The sequence below is a fragment of the Aspergillus japonicus genome, assembly GCF_003184785.1.
Source record: "Aspergillus japonicus CBS 114.51 unplaced genomic scaffold BO86scaffold_66, whole genome shotgun sequence".
Classification (NCBI taxonomy): domain Eukaryota; kingdom Fungi; phylum Ascomycota; class Eurotiomycetes; order Eurotiales; family Aspergillaceae; genus Aspergillus; species Aspergillus japonicus.
In genome coordinates this window covers 49932-68970 of record NW_020291703.1, presented here as the reverse complement: position 1 = coordinate 68970, position 19039 = coordinate 49932, and the positions used below count along the sequence as shown (strand labels likewise).

Here is a 19039-nt window from a genome sequence, read left to right as displayed (position 1 = left end):
CGCGGTGCATTTCGCCTTTGTCTCGTTAGACTGTATTTTTCTCTTCCCTCCTGGCTGAGACGTATTTCCTCCACCGCATTGCATCCCACTTTCTTCCACCCCTCACCCCTCACTGGCTGGATGCACGTTGCGCATAGATATGATTAAACCGCAGAGCAGTTTGTCTCTCTATTTTCTCCATGGCAGTCCTATTCTCTACGCCGTCGCCATGCTTGGATCATATTGGATATCGCTCATCTTGGCCAGTCTCTACGGCGGCAATACTGCGAGCGGACCCACGGCCGTCAGTCTTCCACAAAATGCCATCGTGCAGTATGTGACCGACCAGCCGCACCTATGCAGTGCTGTCATGCAGTATGAGTCTCTTGGACGTCTGGGCAGCCAGGCAGAACGAGTGCTTCTGTATCCTTCGCACTGGGACCTGGAGGGCAGTTCTACAGAAGGCAAACTGCTGCTCAAAGCGCAAACCGAGTATCATGTCAAGCTTATACCCATTGAAGTTCAGACCAGGAAAAACGGCGATGGTAAGTGTAATGGCTATCATTGGTAACATCCGAAGTAATACTGACGAGGGACTCAGTGGCATGGCCAGACAGGTTTATCAAGCTGCAGGCGTTTAATCTAACCCAGTACAACCGCGTTATGATTCTGGATTCAGACGCCATCATCCGCCAGGCATGCCGCACTCTTCACCACCGAACCTCGATACAGACTTTATCCCCGCTAACCCTGATCGCAGAACATGGACGAAATATTCCAGCTCCCGGAATATCCGTTCGCATCTCCCCGCGCCTACTGGCTGGAATTTGGAAAGCGCCCGCTGACCTCATCCTTCATGCTCGTGAAACCTTCGGAGAGCGAGTTCAATCGCGTGTGGGAGGCGATCCAACAGGCTGGCAACGCCGACTCCGACACGAAGATCCTGAACGACCTCTACCATGATTCCGCGATCGTCATCCCGCATCGTCCGTACCACCTCCTGACCGGGGAGTTTCGAGCCAAAGACCATGCGAATTATCTGGGAAGTCCCCACGCGACTTGGGATCCCGATGTGATCTTGCAGGACGCGAAGTATCTACAATTCTCCGACGCGCCCGTGTCGAAACCCTGGATTAAGACCCCAGCGGCGGTGATGGAGAAGACACAACCGGATTGTGAAGTGGATACTGAGACGGGTATTGTGGACTGTCGGGCTCGTGACTATTGGTTGGGGTTCTACAAGGATTTTGCAGAGAGACGAGAGGTATGATGTTCCTACTTAGTGTTCTGGGGCGGGTCCGAATAGGCTAATATCTTGGTCATAGATGATCTGCGGAGCGGAATTCGTGCCCCAGCTTGACGGAGAGGCTGAAAGAGCATGGTTGTCGTTGCAGAGAAGCAATCATCTTGTTTCTGGAACACAGAAACTCATGAACCAGGCTTTGGGAGGTTCTCGCAATGTTGTGCTCTGGATCCACGATCGCATCTGGGGTTGAGAGTAGCGGCATGCAGGTCTACTCAACGACAACGCCTCTCAGCCTCTATGCCCAAGAAAAGACACCTCCTTGGGTGCACTTTTTGCATCACCCTTCAATCCCTTCAAAAGCACTACATACCTTCACAAAATAGGTATTAACTTCTTTATCACTTCATTTGCAAGCTTTTCTGACCTTCATATTCATTATACTGCAGAAGTCTGGTAATCGATGCTTGGCAGGACATGGAATTTCCATCGAAGCGGAGTCTATAACCAGGGCCAAGAGTTGGGAAGCGTATAGGTGACAAGAACGTTCCAAGAAAATTATACAAAGCAAAACTCTGCGAGTAAATGGTGCAACTATGAAATTGGATTCTACTGGCTACCCTAGAACGTCAGCAATGCATTAGAGCTATTCAAGAAATCATAGAAGGATGGCTGTGCAACAGCTATACGAGCTGCAGGTGGATAAGCTTCTCGTTACAAGCATTAAAAAACAAGCTCTCGTATCGAAAAACCGAAGCTCTGGCAACTTGCGGAAGACCATTGCAGCTACTCGGCAAATAAAACTTTTTCTACTAAGTATCCTCAAGTAACTGGCGGTCTAGCTCGTACCGAGCTCGTATTACCACACTTGATCTACTGCGAACGGAAAAATGGCACTCATTATGCATAGGCTGTGACTGTGATCTCTCAAGAGGCCAGAGCACTGAATCTATCAGTTTCGCCACCCCCCCTGTATCGCCTTTAGCATGTCTTTAGAAGCGGTTATAAGTAGCCACGCCCGGACGCCGAAAGCAGAATGCGTAGGATATCATTCGACTCCCCCTCACAACCATTTCTACACTGCATATTGTCTCTTAGACAGCACTTTAACACAATCTATCTAAAGCATCATGCTCGTTCCCCAATACGGTATCTGGGCTTGTAGGCCCACTCGGTATGTTTCCCAGCGACATGGCGTACGTACTCCATACATCGAGCTTTATTTCAGAGACGACGACTCCGCCAGGGAGCGTAAGGCTGCGATTGATATTAAATCCAACGGAGAAAAGTCTCGCTTGGTGTTCTGGTCTGCTGACAGCTTTACTCATCCTACCACAAATCCACTTTCCCAGCTGGACCCGAGCTTTCATTTGATTCCGGACCCCAGTGGTCGTGCCCGAGATTTCGTGGGGCTCAACTATCTTCGACTGCACAACCTTCTAGATCTCTAATATGGGCGAGTTCTGCCGCGTGATATTCCTGGTCGTGCAAATGATATCTTGGATGTCGTCTGGCCGATTCTAGATCGAGCAACCAGGGGCTCACCGACGGTGTATATATTTGGCTTATCATTTGGATCCGGGCATATGTCCATTAGAACCAGGGTTGTCTTCCCCGATACGATAATGACGGTTATCAGGACGGGGGCCTGCTGATTCAGTTTGACGAATATCATTGGGAGGCAGGCAGTTTTCCTGGCTTTTGCCTCCCAAAGGATCCCCACCGAAGTTTGTTGCAGATCCTGGCTCTGTGAGAAGACAAGCTTTATGCCAAATCGGAATGCTACGTTTTATGCAGGTATTATGATGCAGTGAAATGCGTATCATGGTAGTTCAATTGTTCTTAAGAAGCCACTTTCAACAGTCCAGCTTACGGCATGGTTCGAATTCCGAGGCGATTCCATCAACGATGATTACCCGGGACCCGTCAATCCATCCGCCAATTGGTTCCAAAAAATGAATTCTGGGCGACGGGACAGAGGAGCCGTCGTTGTCAATCACGGCCCGCGAAAGTCCGAAGATGGAGCTGCAGTTATATCTCAATCAGTACGGCAGATGGTCAACATTTAGTATGAGCTTCAAACACGTACATTGATCGTCGATTACTATCATAAAAGGTTTGCTCCGCCTCCGGCATATACCAACCCCAGCCCCTGCATCGCATATGTCTATCCCATTCGGGAAAGAATTTGTCAGTTAGTACAAACGGCCAAGGGAAATAAGCTCGAAAGCAAGCTTTAATATAGTGGGGACTCAACTCTATAGCCTTGATCATCTCTTCTTGGATGGTTCCCTTGTCGAAGATACTCAGGCCCTGGATATCGATGACACTTTATGCCATCTACAAGTCCCATCGCGATTGCACGGAAATGTCCATTTTTGTAGACTGGGTTCTGGCTCGAGGGTAGCTCCTCGCTGCCATAGAACCTAGGGGTGAATCCAGAGCCCGAGAATGTCCTGAGCGCCCGGCACTCCAGCTCGTAGCTTCGCTTGGCCAGCTTGTCTGTGGCTTCTAATTCGGCCTCGCTGATTCCCCGAGTCCTGTTCCTAGTCTTGAGTTTTAGCGATAGATTCCAAATTGTGGGAGCTCGGACAAAAAAGCACGAGAAACAGCAGAGGAGGAGGGGGAGGGCGAGAAGGAGAAAACGCATAAGACGTCCTTACTCGTACCGCATCTTAAGAGCATATTTGCGGGTGGAGCCTGTCTGACTGTCATCAGGACATGTAGCTTCATAGACAGCTCATTCTTCATGGAGCTCATCTTTTCGATTTTCGGAGAGAATTTCGTCGACGCGATAGTCGCGGCCATCAATCTTGATGACATTACCAATTTGGTCATCCGTATCGAGGGTGAAGAGCGCGAGAGAGCGAGACTGAAGTACGAGCAGGATTTTGAGGACGACGAGTATGAGATTAACGACTGGATCTTTGGAGTTGAATAGTGTATTGCTAAGGCGCAGACGTCATATTTCACAAGGATGTGATGAAGGTGGCGTCAGAATCGGAAGTGAATTCTGAGTCGAGGTGGGCGGTGGGTGGAAAGAAAACACGTCAAAGTTTGATAGAGGCACACCGTTCTTGGACTACCACTCACTCAGCTAGTCATTTATCTTTTTTATAATATATTTTGTATGTTGGGTAAGGGTTGAGATTGGTCATCAGTAAGCCTGTTCTTGGTATAAGCGGTCAATACTAGCTCCTAAACAGCAAGAACCGAAACAAGCAGACAAGAAGGCTTTTACACCTATGGAGTAAAAGAATAAAGCTGATACGTTTCTCAATATAGTCGTAAAGCTACATACATGCAAGGAAGATGACAGTGAGGATGAATGACAACTAAGGTGGCTACCTTCATCACATGACTACCGACCAGGAAGTAGACACCTTCACCAAAAACCAGCATGCCTGGATCATGCACTAGATTTGATACCATCACTATAAGGAGATAAGATAGAAGAACTCGCTGGTAGTCAGCTGTCAGTAGCTGTAACAGGGCTCCCTAGTTACTAACGCGGTATTCTTTCTGCTAGGCAATGGCAATTTCTCATCGTATGACCACAACGGGAAGGTTTCTAAGCCCCACGCGCAGAGCAAGCCCCGGCCAGAACTAAGGATTGCTTTCCCTAGTTCCCATAAGACCCTGGCCCGGTCAGTGTCTTGTCGCGCAGGGACGATTATGTCGAAGTACCGGGACAGCAGAGAAAACAAAAGCCCTCTTTTCTGCCTGGTTCATCTTAGGTCTTTATATGTTAATTAACTTAGTAGACATAGGACACGAATACGTTGTTGTAAAAAGTGGGTCTAATATCCAAAAGACACTTTTTGATACTATTAGAATTCTTTTCGTAGCATCGCAATGACTTTCCAGACTCCAGCTCTCTTCACCTCTCATCTAAGCAGGAAGTTAGTCACTACAAGCATCAATATACAATATACATATTGTTGGGGGAGGACCCGCAAAATGTGAATAAACCAAGTTTACTCAAAGTTTCTCAGAAAGTGATACCTCTAATCTATCAACCGGCCAAACCGGGCTCACCTGGAATATAATGGACCATACCAGAGAAACTGGGCTAGATTCGAATCAACTTTCCTTTAGTCAGTGGAGTGAACATCCAGGATATGTACTAGGAAGTTACTATGATACCGAGTAAGTGGATGATCGATGGTCCCTAATGGATTTGGTGGGTGCCCAAATAATCACTACTTTTAGTAAGTTTTTCTCATTCCCGTGTCGTAGCACTAGTCTTAACACTGCTTTCTGAACCATGGCTAGGCACAATGCAGTGCACATTGGTTGTTATATTCTTCTCTATGGTGAATTCAAGCACATACGACCACAGGGTGTGGAAAACAGGGCTTCCCGTCCGCTCAGCCGTACTTAAGCCACACGCCGGGAGGTTAGTAGTTGGGTGGGTGACCACCAGCGAATCCCTTCTGTTGTATGTTTTTGATTTTGCATGCAGTTGATGACCCCAGTATATGCAATCTTGACCTAGTTTAATTGCTGGTTGAGTATTTCTTATCAAAATGGTAGGGATATATCAGGGACCGACCGTGTCGGGAAGTCTCCTTATTACTGTACGCAGCGCTCCCTCCACCGAAACCTGCCTACGAAATGTCATGTATCAGCTTGCTAAAACTTATCTCTTATTGTGAGGCCCATTTTCTAGCAGAATGAGTAGCGACAGAATCAAGGAGCACTTGCATTAATTGAGTGCATGCGAGAAATGGGAATGCCACGTCACGCGGCTTCTCAACAGCCGGGAGGAAATTATAGCGAGGCCTCCGAAGGAACTATGTATGCTTCGGACCCACTTTGAATCCTTAGGTGACCTTTCTAGTGTCATATTTTCAATGATCGTTCTCAAGTTATATGCGGGGTGTATGTAGTATATTTCCGGACTCTTTACCCCCAGGATTTGTCAGATTGGGAGCCACGAAATTTACAAGTATGCTGAATCACCCATGGATGACACAAACGCATTCATAAATAAGCTTATTTCTCACTCTGATTCTCCTCTTCTCACAGCAGAAATCTAAGAACTATATAGAAAGATCAGCCAGATTACGTAGGGTCCACTCCAGCATAAATGGTAGATAAACAAAACTTTCCACATGTCCTTACAATATCATATCACTTAGTTTAGCAACCTTGAACAAGATTATTTGAGATGAATCTCGCCCTCGCAATGGACAGCATGCATGAAGTTCGCTTTCAACGGAGTCACACTAAAAGCGATTAGTCTTACTTCTGACGACAATGAATCAATTGGCGCGTACCTGGTCTTTCCCTCACGCACTGCCCAGTCATCATCTGCATCCGAGGTGCGGTCCATACTACCATGGATGTCTGATAAGTCTGGCGCCCATCGCAGTAGCAGCGACGAATCGGGGTTCTGCTCAGTTGCATCCCCGGACGGTGAAACGACTTGGAACGGACTAGCTGCGAGCCAACGGTTCGGTCGGATCCGAGTATACATGACCTTTCTGTCTCCGCTGGGGGCAGATCGCAGCGGTATGTTCACGGAGTAGAGTTCTACGCCTTCGTCCCAACTGTGGTACAGATGCTTGATCAGATGCACAGCATGTCTACATGCATCTGTAATCTGCACCGGATTGCAAACGTCGTCTCTGGCCACTGGCTCGAAGGAAAGAGCAATAGACCTCTTCCCACACAGCACGGCCTCCATGGCCCCGCCGATCGTGCCACTGGAGAGGGAGAAGAGAGCCGTTGCGTTTGCTCCAAGGTTCGGGCCCGATATCACCAGGTCGATCGGGATGGGCTTGCCTTCCTGCTGGTAAGGGTGGTAGTGATGCAACCCGATTTGCACACAACCAGCGGGGGTCGAATTGGCGAGCATCCATGGGCGATGGTTCTGCGCTCCATTGCTGCTGCTGTGAGTGCCATTCGACAGTCCATGAGGGGTTTGGTGCTCGGTACCCTCGAACCGAAACGGTTCCCCAGGAGAGAAGTACGTCGCCTTGACCACTTCCCCGACGAAGTGGGCTTTTCCGATCCAGGAACGTCGCTGGTTCGGCAAGACCACAGTCACGATGTGTCCTTGGGTCTGAAGTTCGTGGACCAAGGAATGCACATACGGGGATGTATCCCGCGAAGGGGGCCCGTCATCGTTCACAACCTGGCAAGATTAGCCACTCTAATTTATCTACCCTTCCCTAGGTTGAATAGTGCTCACGAGGATATGCATTGGATGTTGACTTGTGGTTCAGAGCAAGCTTTGGATAAGAGTGCTCACCAATAATTGGCCGAAAGGAGTCAGTTGACTAGAATCAATTCAGAGAAAGCAAGAAGAAGGCCATGAAATAGAGAACTTCACCAACATCTTCCATGGCGTACGCGGGATGTGGTGGTGTTTTTTCTGCACTGGGCACTGATTATCTGTCTGTGGGGGATTACGTCATATGGTCATGGTGAGCAATGTTCCCGAGCATCGGCGCTTTCTCCAGGGAAATCTTTCCAAAACCGGACTGAGTAGAGAGAAAACCCCGAGATGTCAGAGAGCGAGAGGGTGTACGGTGTACTGCTCAGATCGCAACAGAGACTTCCTCGCACTGATTTTACCTCGTATCTGTAAGAACACTAGCCAGTCCTTCCCAGTTCAGCTGCTGTCGAATTGCCAGATATTCGTGTGTATCTCTGCCGAGCAATGTCCGCATGCGTCATACGTAGGTTCTATGATGGTTATTTAAAGATTGTACGATGGCTCGCCCATCCATCTTCATGTTAGCAAGCTTATGTAGTACAAGCTGCAAGATCTTAGGTGAAGCTCCTGGGGGCACACTAATATGTTCAAGTCAAAACTAGTCCGGTCTGTGCTGAGGTAAGGAACTACTTCTCAATGTCGAATTTCGTGAACGCTGTTGACTAAAACCTTCTGCTACCAGAGTGGATCAGTCCTGCATATTCATCCCAGATGGCTCAGCGACACCAGGGCGCATAATCACCGTTACTAGGAGATTATAGTTGTACGTTTTCAGAACCATATCTGTGAAAGCCATCAGCGTTAGACTAGTCGGGAGCTTGAGAATGTGAATGGGTGAATCAGGTGAACATAGTGTAGTTACAGAGTATAATCTGACTTACCTCAGACCGCGGGATGGCAACTCTACAAAGTCTTGTCAAGGAGGCATTACCTTTGCGCGCAGTCAAACCTTGGCCACGTCAAGAGACAAGTCATTCGTCTTGCCACGAGGGATGTATGTGTTGCCATTTGAGTTACCGCTGAGCCAGGATATGCCGGAGACTGTCACTGGTGTCGGTCACAAGTATCATGCATATGAGGTCCAGAGCATCATCTTTCATCGACACTCTCACCTAGACACCATGAGTGCACATCCCATTCGGCTTTATCGTCTTCCTCGCGTCCTACAAGGTGATCTGCTGGATCAAGTTATCGCTGTGTATCCGATCAGGTTGTCCACACTATCAGTGTCCAAACTGACGGACGTCAATCACTGAAGTCAGTAGACGGGCTGATAAATGAGAGTCTGTGGTACCGGGTGTCGATGCCCAGTGCCCAAACCCTTTTCGGAACCAGCTTTCCAGTTCGGTTTGAGTTTCATTCGTTGCAGAAGCATTTATACCCTGGCAAAATAATCCTTCGGATCTTGGAGACACACCTTTTAGAGATTACCTCCACGGCGTCCGACTCCATCACATACAACAGCGTCTTGTCCGCTATCGCAAGAAAGGAGCATGCGATACTCTGCGAAACGCATGAGAACCTCCGATATACCAATGCGCAGTCACCCGATCTTCTGGACTCCGAATGGAAAACCACAGCACATGTTCATCTGCCGCAATTTTTCTACGCCTGCACACAGGACCTGCATACAGAATTGATCCGGTGCATAATAAGCTGCAGTTTGAAGTCGAGTTTGAGACCAAGCGTGCTCAAAGAAAAAAAATGTGAGCTGTGATCTAGTCCCCTCCATCTATCTCTGGTCATTGTTTGCGGTGTCGACGAATTGTACACTGACCCTGAAATTCGGCAACGTTACTTAGGTCGTGGGCACCATCCCTTTTGAGATCTACATATCTCCCTGTACTGTAATGGAGCATGATCTCGGTTACCGACAGAACCTTGAAGAGCTGGAGATTGGTTTGGAGCCGCTACCCCCTTACCTAGAGTACAAATCCGACATAGCAATTCAGTGCTAGATCCTCAGAACCAGACGTTCAACACTCTGAGGGAGGATGTCAATGTGCTTGACTCTTACAGACGCAACGAGGACATATGTATAGCGCGCCAGTCACAGTCTGGCTGGCAATGATAGCCGTGGATGAACGAGGTTACGGAAGCTCAGGCATTGATATAACTACAGACTATGCGGAGAGACTCGGAAGATGTTGATACATCTTCAGTGCTGTCAGTATGGACTGTGCATCCATTTACTTTCATACCATGTAACAGAAGAACTTCCGTGTTATAGGTTCTTATCGAATGGCCACCATTGTTGTTGAGTAGGGTTTATGAAGAGGGAAATAACGTGCCCTGAGGCCAATGACTGTTGTCTTATTAAGATCCTTATGATCTTTTCAACCCATGTCTGCGATGATATGACCACCAATGACTATATACATCCCGCTCCCCATCCCATCAACCAACCCGCAAACTCATTAGCTTAGAACAACTTCTTCACGGACCGCAAATACACCAGTAGATAGACAACGGAGTAATTGAAGACCACGTAAGCGAGAAAAATGCCAAAGTACGGCCAAATATCCGACGAGTCTAGCCCGAGGTTCGTGAGATACTGTTACCCCACTGTCAGCAGGACTACTCACAATTTTGTGGCGTTGGAATCTCACCTCGTCACCGGAATTATAATCGCAATATCCGCAAACCCCATACGCATCCGGATTCGACAAATACCCGACGCCCTTCTCGGCCAGCCACGGGCCCGCGTACTCGCCGCAGGTCATGTTCGCCGGACTGCGGAAGTAGCTCAGCTCATCCTTCTCGCAGACGACGGGCATCCCGCGCAGAACGGAGGTCAAAACACCTCCAATCCAATAGGTGAAGGGGGTCAGATAGTACATGGTGTACTTCCAGAAGACCGGCATCTTGTCGTGCGGTTGGATGATGCCATTGAAGAGCTCGCACATGGTAATGAAGAAGGGCATTAATGTGGCTGCGATGGTTGCGTCGGCGCTACAGTCGCTGTTAGTCCCGCTTTTTAGGCCGCATGAAGGACGAAAACTCACCTGAGCGCGGCAATCCACTGTCCCCACGAGGTGGCAAACAGAAAGAAGAGGAAGAACATGAGAAAATTGTATCCCGCGGCAAAGCCGTACGGCAGTCCGGCGGTAAAGTAGCAGATTAAATAGAACATCACGCCGGAGCCGATGGCCAGCGGCATCTCACAGAGGATCTGCGCCGTGCTGAACGCCACCCAGCCGTACATGCCTGCGGGTCCCTCGCGGGCGAGCCAGATATCGCGGTTCATGACGAAACGCATTGAGATGGCGTTGATAAATTCGGGAACGAGCATCAGACATAGAAAGCAGAGGAATGCTTTGGATTCCAAATCGGTGGAGCTGTTGCCCAGCTGGTAGAAGGTTAGGCCGTCGAGGAGGGCATGCGCGAAGGAGGCATAGAGGCGCGAGTACGGGTATTCGGGGCTGCGCCAGTATTGACGGAGTGTCCGACCAGTCAAGAGCTTGACTTGGCGGTAGAATGATGGAGAGTTTGGATTGGTGATGATGGGTGAATTTGCTGTGGCTGTGCCTTGCTCTCGGATGGTTTGGATCTCGGCCCTAACTGCGGCCGCTTCGGTGGAATGATTCCAGACCTCGACCCAGTCGACGCTCTTTTCGGTGTCTTTCATGGCACCGACGACGACCTCAATGAGATAGTCTGCTGCATTGGTCACGTTTTCGGGCTGGTGGCCGTGTCGGCCGAAGTAATCGAAAATTGCACGGCCTGAGGCTCCAACTTCGCCGAAATAGTAGGTGTTACCACCGGGACTTAGGGCTAGCACGCGATCGAACTGGTCTCATTAGTACCTTCACACCTGTTTCGTCGGGAGAGAACCTACCTCCTCAAACTGCTCTTGATTAGCTTGATGAATGGTGCAAAGCACAGCTAAGCCTTGGTCGGCCAGCTTCCTGAGCAGGGCCACAATACTTGAGGCACCCTGACTGTCAAGACCACTAGTAGGCTCATCCAAGAACAGTACCAATTCCGGTTTCGCACAGAGCTCCACGCCAATTGTGACCCGCTTCTTCTTCTCAATGTCCAGACAGCCTATCACGGCATCCTGCAAATCGATCAAGTCCAGCGTGGCCAGAACAACATTGACATAGGCTAATTTCTCCGCATCGGGGGTATTCTGATTCTGTCTCAGCAGAGCAGAGAACTCAAATGCTTCACGGATTGTACTTGTTTCGTCGTGAATGTCCATTTGCTGGCAATACCCGATGCGACGGTTGTAGGATTCGTCGGTCGGATGTCCATCGACGAACATCGTGCCGCTCAAGTCACCGGAGCTCTGGCGTTGGGTGAGTGCCGTTAACAGTGTGGACTTTCCTGCGCCAGACGCGCCGACCAAGGCCGTCAGGCTGCCTGGTTTACAATACCCGGAGACCTTGTTCAGCAGCCTCCGCGACTCCTTGCCTATCTCCACGTGGAGCTCAAGGTTCTCCCATGTGAACGTCGACTGACATGCCAGAACGGCTTGTTCCAGGGCCTGGTCTGGATGAGGAGGTTGGCGAGCAGCTGGCACACCCTTTGCGCCTGAATGCGCACCACCAACTTCCTCATCCTCAATCGACTGAGTTTTCCTCGCTTTCTTCTGGGAGCCCTTATATTGAATTGGTCCTGCACTGGAGGATTCCCATTCAATAACCTCGCTAACCCAGCACGTCGCAGCGATGTAGAACACGGTGAAGAGGCACAGGATGCCGAAGTTACGCCACACATGGTGGTAATAGAAGCCGAAGTGAGAGGCCATATAATCGTCCCCGGTGATTATCGTGGTCCCGATCCGGCTTCCGTAGTATGCACACGTCTGGTAGGTGACATCGGTATAGTTGGGTCCAGAAGGAACAATTGATCCGGGAGAACAGGTGAAATCTGTGTTATGGAACTCGGCAGCCATCATTGATTCGAAGGTGTAGATGACTGGCGTTGTGTACTGTGAGACGTGTTAGTACTTCTCGGACGGCCAGTGCAGGGCTGCGTACCGCTATCCACCCCACCCAGGGGACGTTATCAATAAGTCTGTCCAGCGAGATGACATAACCTCCAAGGACGATACATGCCAAGACGGAAAGACCAGCATAGCGCAACGCAACCTCAAAAGTCTTCGAGAACGCAGCGAACAGTCTGAACTGCTGCGTCAAGCAGATCGCGCAGAGGAATATGAAGAGGAAGTCGATGAAGAATGAGCCGGCCTGGTATAGTCAGCATCAGATATACAGAGCGGTCAAGATCATACTTACATTCGTCTTCAAGCCCGAAAGAAAGTAAACAACAACCTGGAACAAAGCACTGATGGTGATAAGAAGCACGACATCAGAGAACAAACGAGCCAGACACACGGCGCTGGGACGGACAAACGCAAACTTCTTCTGACGGCTGAGGATGTCTCGTCCCTGCATTGCGTCTTCCAGCTCCGACATCTGCAACCAAGCCAGCATCAACGAGGAGTAGAAGATGACACCGCCGCGCGAGTAAAGTCCATCACTTGTTTGAGGAATATCATAGAATAGACTGCCGATGAGCAACCCGTAAACGACAGCCGACATCAGCTTGATGTAGATAGGCCCCATGTGGTTCTTAGTCTGCCACAGCTGCCGTCGGGCACAGAGCACAATCTGCCGGAAGAGAGAAACTGTGTAGGGTGACTTTGGCGAGACGAAGCGCGATTTCTCGGTCTGCACGGCCTTCTTGAACTCTTCCAGACTTCCTGCATCTGAATCATCCGACGAAGTCTGTCCGCCTAGGCGCTGATCCTCGTAGTTCCGAATATCTCTTTCCACAATTTGATAAGCGCTGCTAGACCTAAACGCCTTTTCTAACTCCTCCGCTCCCTTTGGTGTACGGCTTTCCCAACCCTCTTTGAATCGTCGTCGTTCAGGAATGGACACGCTTGTCAAAAAGTCGCAGGTGGTCTGCATGGGTGCGCACTCGTAGCCAAGATCCTCGAAATAGCGCTTTGCGTCGCGCGCAGGACCCTGGTAGATCATGCGGCCCTCATCAATCAGCAGGACCTTGTCCACCAGATCATAAATAGCGTCGGAGGCCTGGTACAACGTCATCAAGGTAGCCTTACCGCACGTGTTCGTCATGATGCGGAGACTACGCGCATAGTCCAGCGCAGACGACGCGTCCAAGCCTCTCGTCGAGTTGTCCCAGCAGCTGATCGCAGAGTTCGTGGCCAGGGATTCTATGATCGAGATGCGTTTGCGCTCGCCGCCAGACACCCCGCGGATGAATTCATTCCCGACCAGCGTGTCCATGGTGTGCGACATGGCGAAAACACGTCCGTAGATCTCCAGGTAGCGAGGTATCCGGTCCTGATACCGCTTGGGGGTCTTGCACTGCAGCGCAAACTCCAGCGTCTGGCGGACGTTGAGGGTGGGAAAGTGCACGTCGTCCTCTGGGCTGTAGGCGACTTGACCGCGGTAATGGGTCTGGGCCTCCACCAAACTCAGTCCGGAGTAGTCGACGGACCCAGTAACCCCAAGGTAGGAGGAGTGATCGCCAGCGATAGTCCGCAGAAACGTCGAGCATCCCGCTCCTGGTCTCCCTAGTACACTGGATATCATCTCGGTTAGCTCAGTGGCCTATCTCACCCAAGGTCAGACCCGAGAACAATGACTCACAGCATCATCTCACTACTCCGTACCACGCCTGAGAAGTCCCGAATCAACTGCCGTCCACTCTCCGGCTTCTTCCTCGACACCCACGGCTTGATGGTCCACTCATAGACATCCTGCAGGGTCAACGTCCGCCACAGAGCTGTCCCGAGAGTCTTGACCTTGACATGTTCTTCCCCATCTCCCCAGGTTGAGAGCAACCGGAAGCAAACCCCGAGGTTGGACCTCATCTTTCCAGCGCGCACCTCCTCGTCCAGAAACTTATCAAACGAGGAATGCGGCTCCGCATATTCCGGACGCGCATCCTGACGGCTTTGTGCGGTTAAAGTGCGATGGATCTCCGCCAACTCCCCCTCGTCCTCCTCCGACAGAAATACATGCGACAAGGGAACTCCGTCATTGTGAGCCCTGCCTCCCTCCGGCGAGGCGGTGGTAGAGGACTGCAAATGTGGTACAGGGTGTGGAGGCATGATCCTTAGCCCAGATCCACTTAGAAGCAATAACCAGAAACCTGATCCGACTTCAACACTCTTACTGCAAGATATTGGACTCTATTTAAGGACAGGTTGAAGGAGTTCAGCCCGGGACCCGCGGGGTGGTGGATGATTTACATACTCTCGGTCCCCGGAGCCCCAAAACGGAAGCCAAGACACATTTGGTCTAGGCGTTGTGCCGGCGGCGATAGAGTTATAATCTTATTAAGTAATAAATTATGATTTGCAGCCCTAGCCGCAGCAGAATTCTATTCTCTGGCTGGCCCAGAGAAGCCTGCAGAATAACCAGGGAATGGGAGCCATACTTGCAGTCTGAGTTTTCTGCCCACTCGGAGTTGTGATTGGTTCACAGGCGCTAAGCGGGGAGTTTTAGCGAAGTTGGCGGCTAACAAAGATGGGGTCAGCAAAGTGCGGCGCCATTTTTACTAGATTAGGAAGCTCGGGGGAGAAAAAGCCTTTTAAGCCGGAGACCCACCGGCCCGTGCCTGGCTGTTTGCATACGGGGGATGGGTGGTGGGAGACGAGGTCGATCACGAGAATGTGGTGCATGATCTTGCATGCATACTGTAGTGCGGGTATTTGGCACCTGTGAGTTAGTCGAGGACTCGACATGTGTGCTCATGACACAGGGCATTGATTGATCACGGGATCAGGGGACTCCGATCTCCGCGCCGTCGGTCGATACATTGCTCCTCGTCATTTGCGGCCACAGCTGCTTTTGATGACTGCTTGTGATCTCGAGACTAATCAAAATGGTCCTTCTAGGTTATCTCTCCGGCTAGCTTGTCACTTTTTTGTTCATCGTGGGAAAGGAAAACGGACTGATATTGAGGGAAAATCGATCGTATGTCATCACGTGATTGGGATGCGAGTATCTACATCGCTCAAAGAAAACTGTGACCTGTATATGACAATCAATCTCGTCGCTTCGAGACATTCTGGATTCCTGCTTTCGGGTGAATTGTGGTAATCCTCCTCCAAAACAGTTTCTCGTGGTCGATGCCATCAATCACGCACCTCCTAGCTACGAAGCAGAATTTTTCGACACATCATTCTCCAGGCGTTGGAAAAGGTTAAGAAGAGAGCTATAGAAGAGTGAAAAGTAGCTAAGGTCTCAAAGCACTGGACCACATCCCCAACTCTTTTCTTAAGGACCGTTTGAAACACGATGTGCTTTTGTAGCTCGCCACAAGTCATGACGTCATTTTCAGACTGGCGGCGCTACATGAACCCAGCCAAAACAGAGCAGAGCACTGTAATTATCCCAAAGCCGGTGAGGAAACCTTGCCTATACAAGATTCAAGCGAGTCTAGACAGTATTCTCTATATATGAAAAAAGTGATAATATTTCACTGTAAGCCACAAGGGCGGAACCACAAGGATATCAAATCCCCGCCAAGCTCAGCTAGTGGAGCCCCATCTCTATGCGAATAATTGAACCTCTAAGCTATCATGTATCGCCAAGACACCTATTTATTCAGCTAGATGCAAGTCCTTTGCTAAGTCCGGTTGCATCAACTCCTGGTTGAACTCCTCCGACGCAGGCAACTCCAGATGCACATGCGTGTTAACCGCGGCCTTCAACTCGACGTCCTCAGCCTCAAACTCCAGAACATGTCCACCAGCCTGGCGGTCTGTAGATAGGAAATGTAGATGGAAGCCGGCGACGCAGATCCCGTTCGTGTACGGCGGGGAATAGAACCCGAATAGCGTGCCAGCGACGTTATCGTACGTCTTGACGACCTGGCGCTTAGCCAGTTCAAGCAGCGGCTCCCGCGGGCAGATTTGCGGGCCCCCGATGCGGTACACGATCTTTTTGAAGGTGGCGTCCACGCGGACAGCGATGAAGTTGTTCTGATTGGTGGGGAAGAATGGATGCAGGGCTTTCTGGAGGGTGTCCATGCGCAAGGTCTCCAGAGACTTGGTCAACGTGGGCTGAAAGTCCGTGGCGACGATCATTGGCAGATGATCTGTGGGTGTGAGCCGGTGTATCTGATTGTCTGGGGTGAAGTGGTAGGCCTCGCCGTCGACGATGACGATCTCGCCATTCAGGCCGCAGACGGTGCCTAAGCCGTGGTTGCATCTAGAGAGGACGTTGGAGACGGTCGCTCCGTCGGAGGAGAAGCCCTGCATGAGGGCGCTGAAGACGCCATATTGATAGATGTGATTCATTCTGGGACAGAATATGAATTGTATGGATGGAAATGCGGTAATGAAAGATGCCGTCGTTGGGTGACATGACGATGATGCTCGCGCGGGGTTATGCAGGTTATCCCGATGAATGCGCACTAATCCATTCTAGGAAGCCGATACCGGTTCCCGAATGCCGGATGATCCCACTATAGTCAACTCCGGCTTTAAGGCCGAAGAGGTTTGCTTCGAAATTAGTGAATAGTAAACTTCCCGCAGGAATAAGAGTATCTAATGATATATTTTCTACTTTGGGCCAGTCGCTTGCTGGGCTCTTGAGGAATTTGCGCGGTAGATATGGCCAGGCCTCAGGCGGAGCGGCCTGTCTTTGAGGGTCAGGGCTTTGAAGGTCATGTGTAGATGCACCCTCGGCTGGAGGATCGGACATATCCTGCTATAGAGACCTTCTATAACTGACTCGCGATATGCCTTCCGGTCGCTTAGATTAAAAAGCGCAGCTCCCATGCCTCGAAGACGAGGGGTAAATCTAGTCTCACGTGACTTTGAATCAAATCCAGGAATCAAATGTGTGGTGTAAAAGGAAACCATTGCGGCGGACTAAATCAACAGGCTAGCACACAAGACGTTTCCTTGGGTATCACAGTTTCATTGAGACCACTTCTCACTTTGAGCGATATACCTCGTATCGCCCAGCTTGAACCTATGGTAAAGAACTCCAGAGCTCACTTGTTCATGGAGATGATGCTTGTAGAATGTTTATTTGGTCGAAAAGGAATGGAGGCAATGGGCGGGGCAGAGTACTTGCTGAGTATCCGTACTTCCCAGGTATATTTAGCACACAAAGGCGGGCAGCGATGGTGCTGCCACAGAAAATACGTCGTAGGGCTGGCTCACCTGGTCCACTGCAACCCGGCTGTACGTCACATGGCACGTGCTCTACAACACTCCAGACGATTTGTCTCAAGCCTATTCTAGGATTTTAGTGGGTTCCTTCTAGGATAGAGTTCGATGCAGAGGTGTTGTTGTCATTTAGTCCTAGATGTTCTATCAATGTTGCTCTTGCTTCTGCTTACCCGCCAGGTGGCTAAAGATCCTTCAATGAATGAGCGGTGAGTCACCTCGTTTCATCTAATTATATGAAAAAAATTTGCATCTGGTCGGGAAAAGTCGCGCTGAAGATATTGCACGCAGATTCTGCACACCTAGGTTCGTTGAGGTTGCCGCATCAGGGTCCAATGGTTTCATGCCCTATGGCTAAAGTACGGGAAGTCCCGGACTGGCCCAGTAAAAAACCGAGCCAAAATCAATACCGAGCCATCTCCGGCACTCCGAGATATTTCCCTTCACCGAGTGAAAACCGAAGCGCTTACTTGCCATCTATGAAATATCTGACGATGCCCATGGGTTGGATATATAAGCGTAGCGCAGCCTTATCTTTCTCTGCTATACATCAAACGATTCAGTCTCATTTTGTCAATCCGTCTCTTTGTCTTGGAAATCTTAATCTACCCAAAATGAGTACCAGGTCGTCTTTAGAGGTCAAACTCCTGGAAAAACCACGACATGTCTCCATGAGAACAAGGAGCAACCTCAAATCTCGGCTACGAGAACACTGGGAGCTTTGGAAGGTTGGCCTAGCTGCAAAGGAGCACTGGGATGACGAATACAATTTTCCGCCAGGTCGATATTATGGCCAGAGCCACCCATAGATGTGAGTGAGGATTCGCCATTTCGTTGGTCTAGGTTTCTAATATGTATTGCTTTCAGTTATACCTGCCATTGGATCTCGTACAAACTACTGGAACTCGGACCAATCAAGGCAAAACGAACGATTTCACGAACGCAAGCCCCAGAAGAGCCACACAAACTTCCCAACACGGCACCATGGGATCTCATGATACCGACGACTTTTCTTTTCGCATTTCAAACCCTCAACTACCTCCTCAGCCTTTTCCCATTCACCATCTTCAAGCATCAGCGCGGCGTTCGCTTGATATGCATGTTGCCAAGACCACGCAAGGATATGTCTCCACCACATGGATATGTCTCCACCATTTAGTTCAGCGGGCAATGATCGCGCTGCATGGAATATGTAATGTTTGATTCACATCCCCGAGAATCGGGGACCTCTCTATGTTTATTTCGTCGATAGATCTCTATTACCTTGACCATCTCCACTTAATGAAAGCTTTCCTCCGCTCCATTCTCAGTCAAGTCTTACCTTACATTTGAGAAGTGTCAGCGTCGCTAATCCAGCCACGTGATCCAAAGGCCTTTTACATGCGGGAATGTAGCTTGTTCCAACCACAAAGAAAATCAAGAA

The 19039-nt window shown here is 49.9% G+C and overlaps 4 protein-coding genes across 4 annotated transcripts; 1 reads left to right on the top strand and 3 right to left on the bottom strand.

Moving 5' to 3' along the window:
- Window positions 1–349: 349 nt before the first annotated feature.
- On the top strand, window positions 350–1249 carry BO86DRAFT_422022 (glucose N-acetyltransferase; the record flags this gene model as incomplete). Its single annotated transcript, XM_025675316.1, has 3 exons — window positions 350–524; window positions 581–639; window positions 740–1249. 3 exons carry the CDS (start codon window positions 350–352, stop codon window positions 1247–1249), a joined length of 744 nt encoding a protein of 247 aa, XP_025523749.1.
- Window positions 1250–6386: 5137 nt separating this feature from the next.
- BO86DRAFT_439730 (5'/3'-nucleotidase SurE) lies at window positions 6387–7513 on the bottom strand (the record flags this gene model as incomplete). The annotated part of the gene is made up of 3 exons (XM_025676170.1): window positions 7422–7513; window positions 6505–7364; window positions 6387–6453 (listed from the first exon to the last, which is right to left on the bottom strand). The coding sequence occupies exons 1-3, from the start codon at window positions 7431–7433 to the stop codon at window positions 6387–6389; spliced, it is 939 nt and encodes a 312-aa protein (XP_025523748.1). The 5' UTR covers window positions 7434–7513.
- A 1966-nt stretch (window positions 7514–9479) lies between these two features.
- BO86DRAFT_439724 (putative ABC multidrug transporter) lies at window positions 9480–14627 on the bottom strand. Its single transcript, XM_025676169.1, has 7 exons — window positions 14078–14627; window positions 12692–14009; window positions 12434–12643; window positions 11287–12384; window positions 10454–11238; window positions 10058–10400; window positions 9480–10002 (listed from the first exon to the last, which is right to left on the bottom strand). The coding sequence occupies exons 1-7, from the start codon at window positions 14539–14541 to the stop codon at window positions 9871–9873; spliced, it is 4350 nt and encodes a 1449-aa protein (XP_025523747.1). The 5' UTR covers window positions 14542–14627; the 3' UTR covers window positions 9480–9870.
- Window positions 14628–15912: 1285 nt separating this feature from the next.
- On the bottom strand, window positions 15913–16790 carry BO86DRAFT_392256 (acetolactate decarboxylase). Its single transcript, XM_025672767.1, has one exon. It carries the CDS (start codon window positions 16735–16737, stop codon window positions 16039–16041), a length of 699 nt encoding a protein of 232 aa, XP_025523746.1. The 5' UTR covers window positions 16738–16790; the 3' UTR covers window positions 15913–16038.
- Window positions 16791–19039: the final 2249 nt, after the last annotated feature.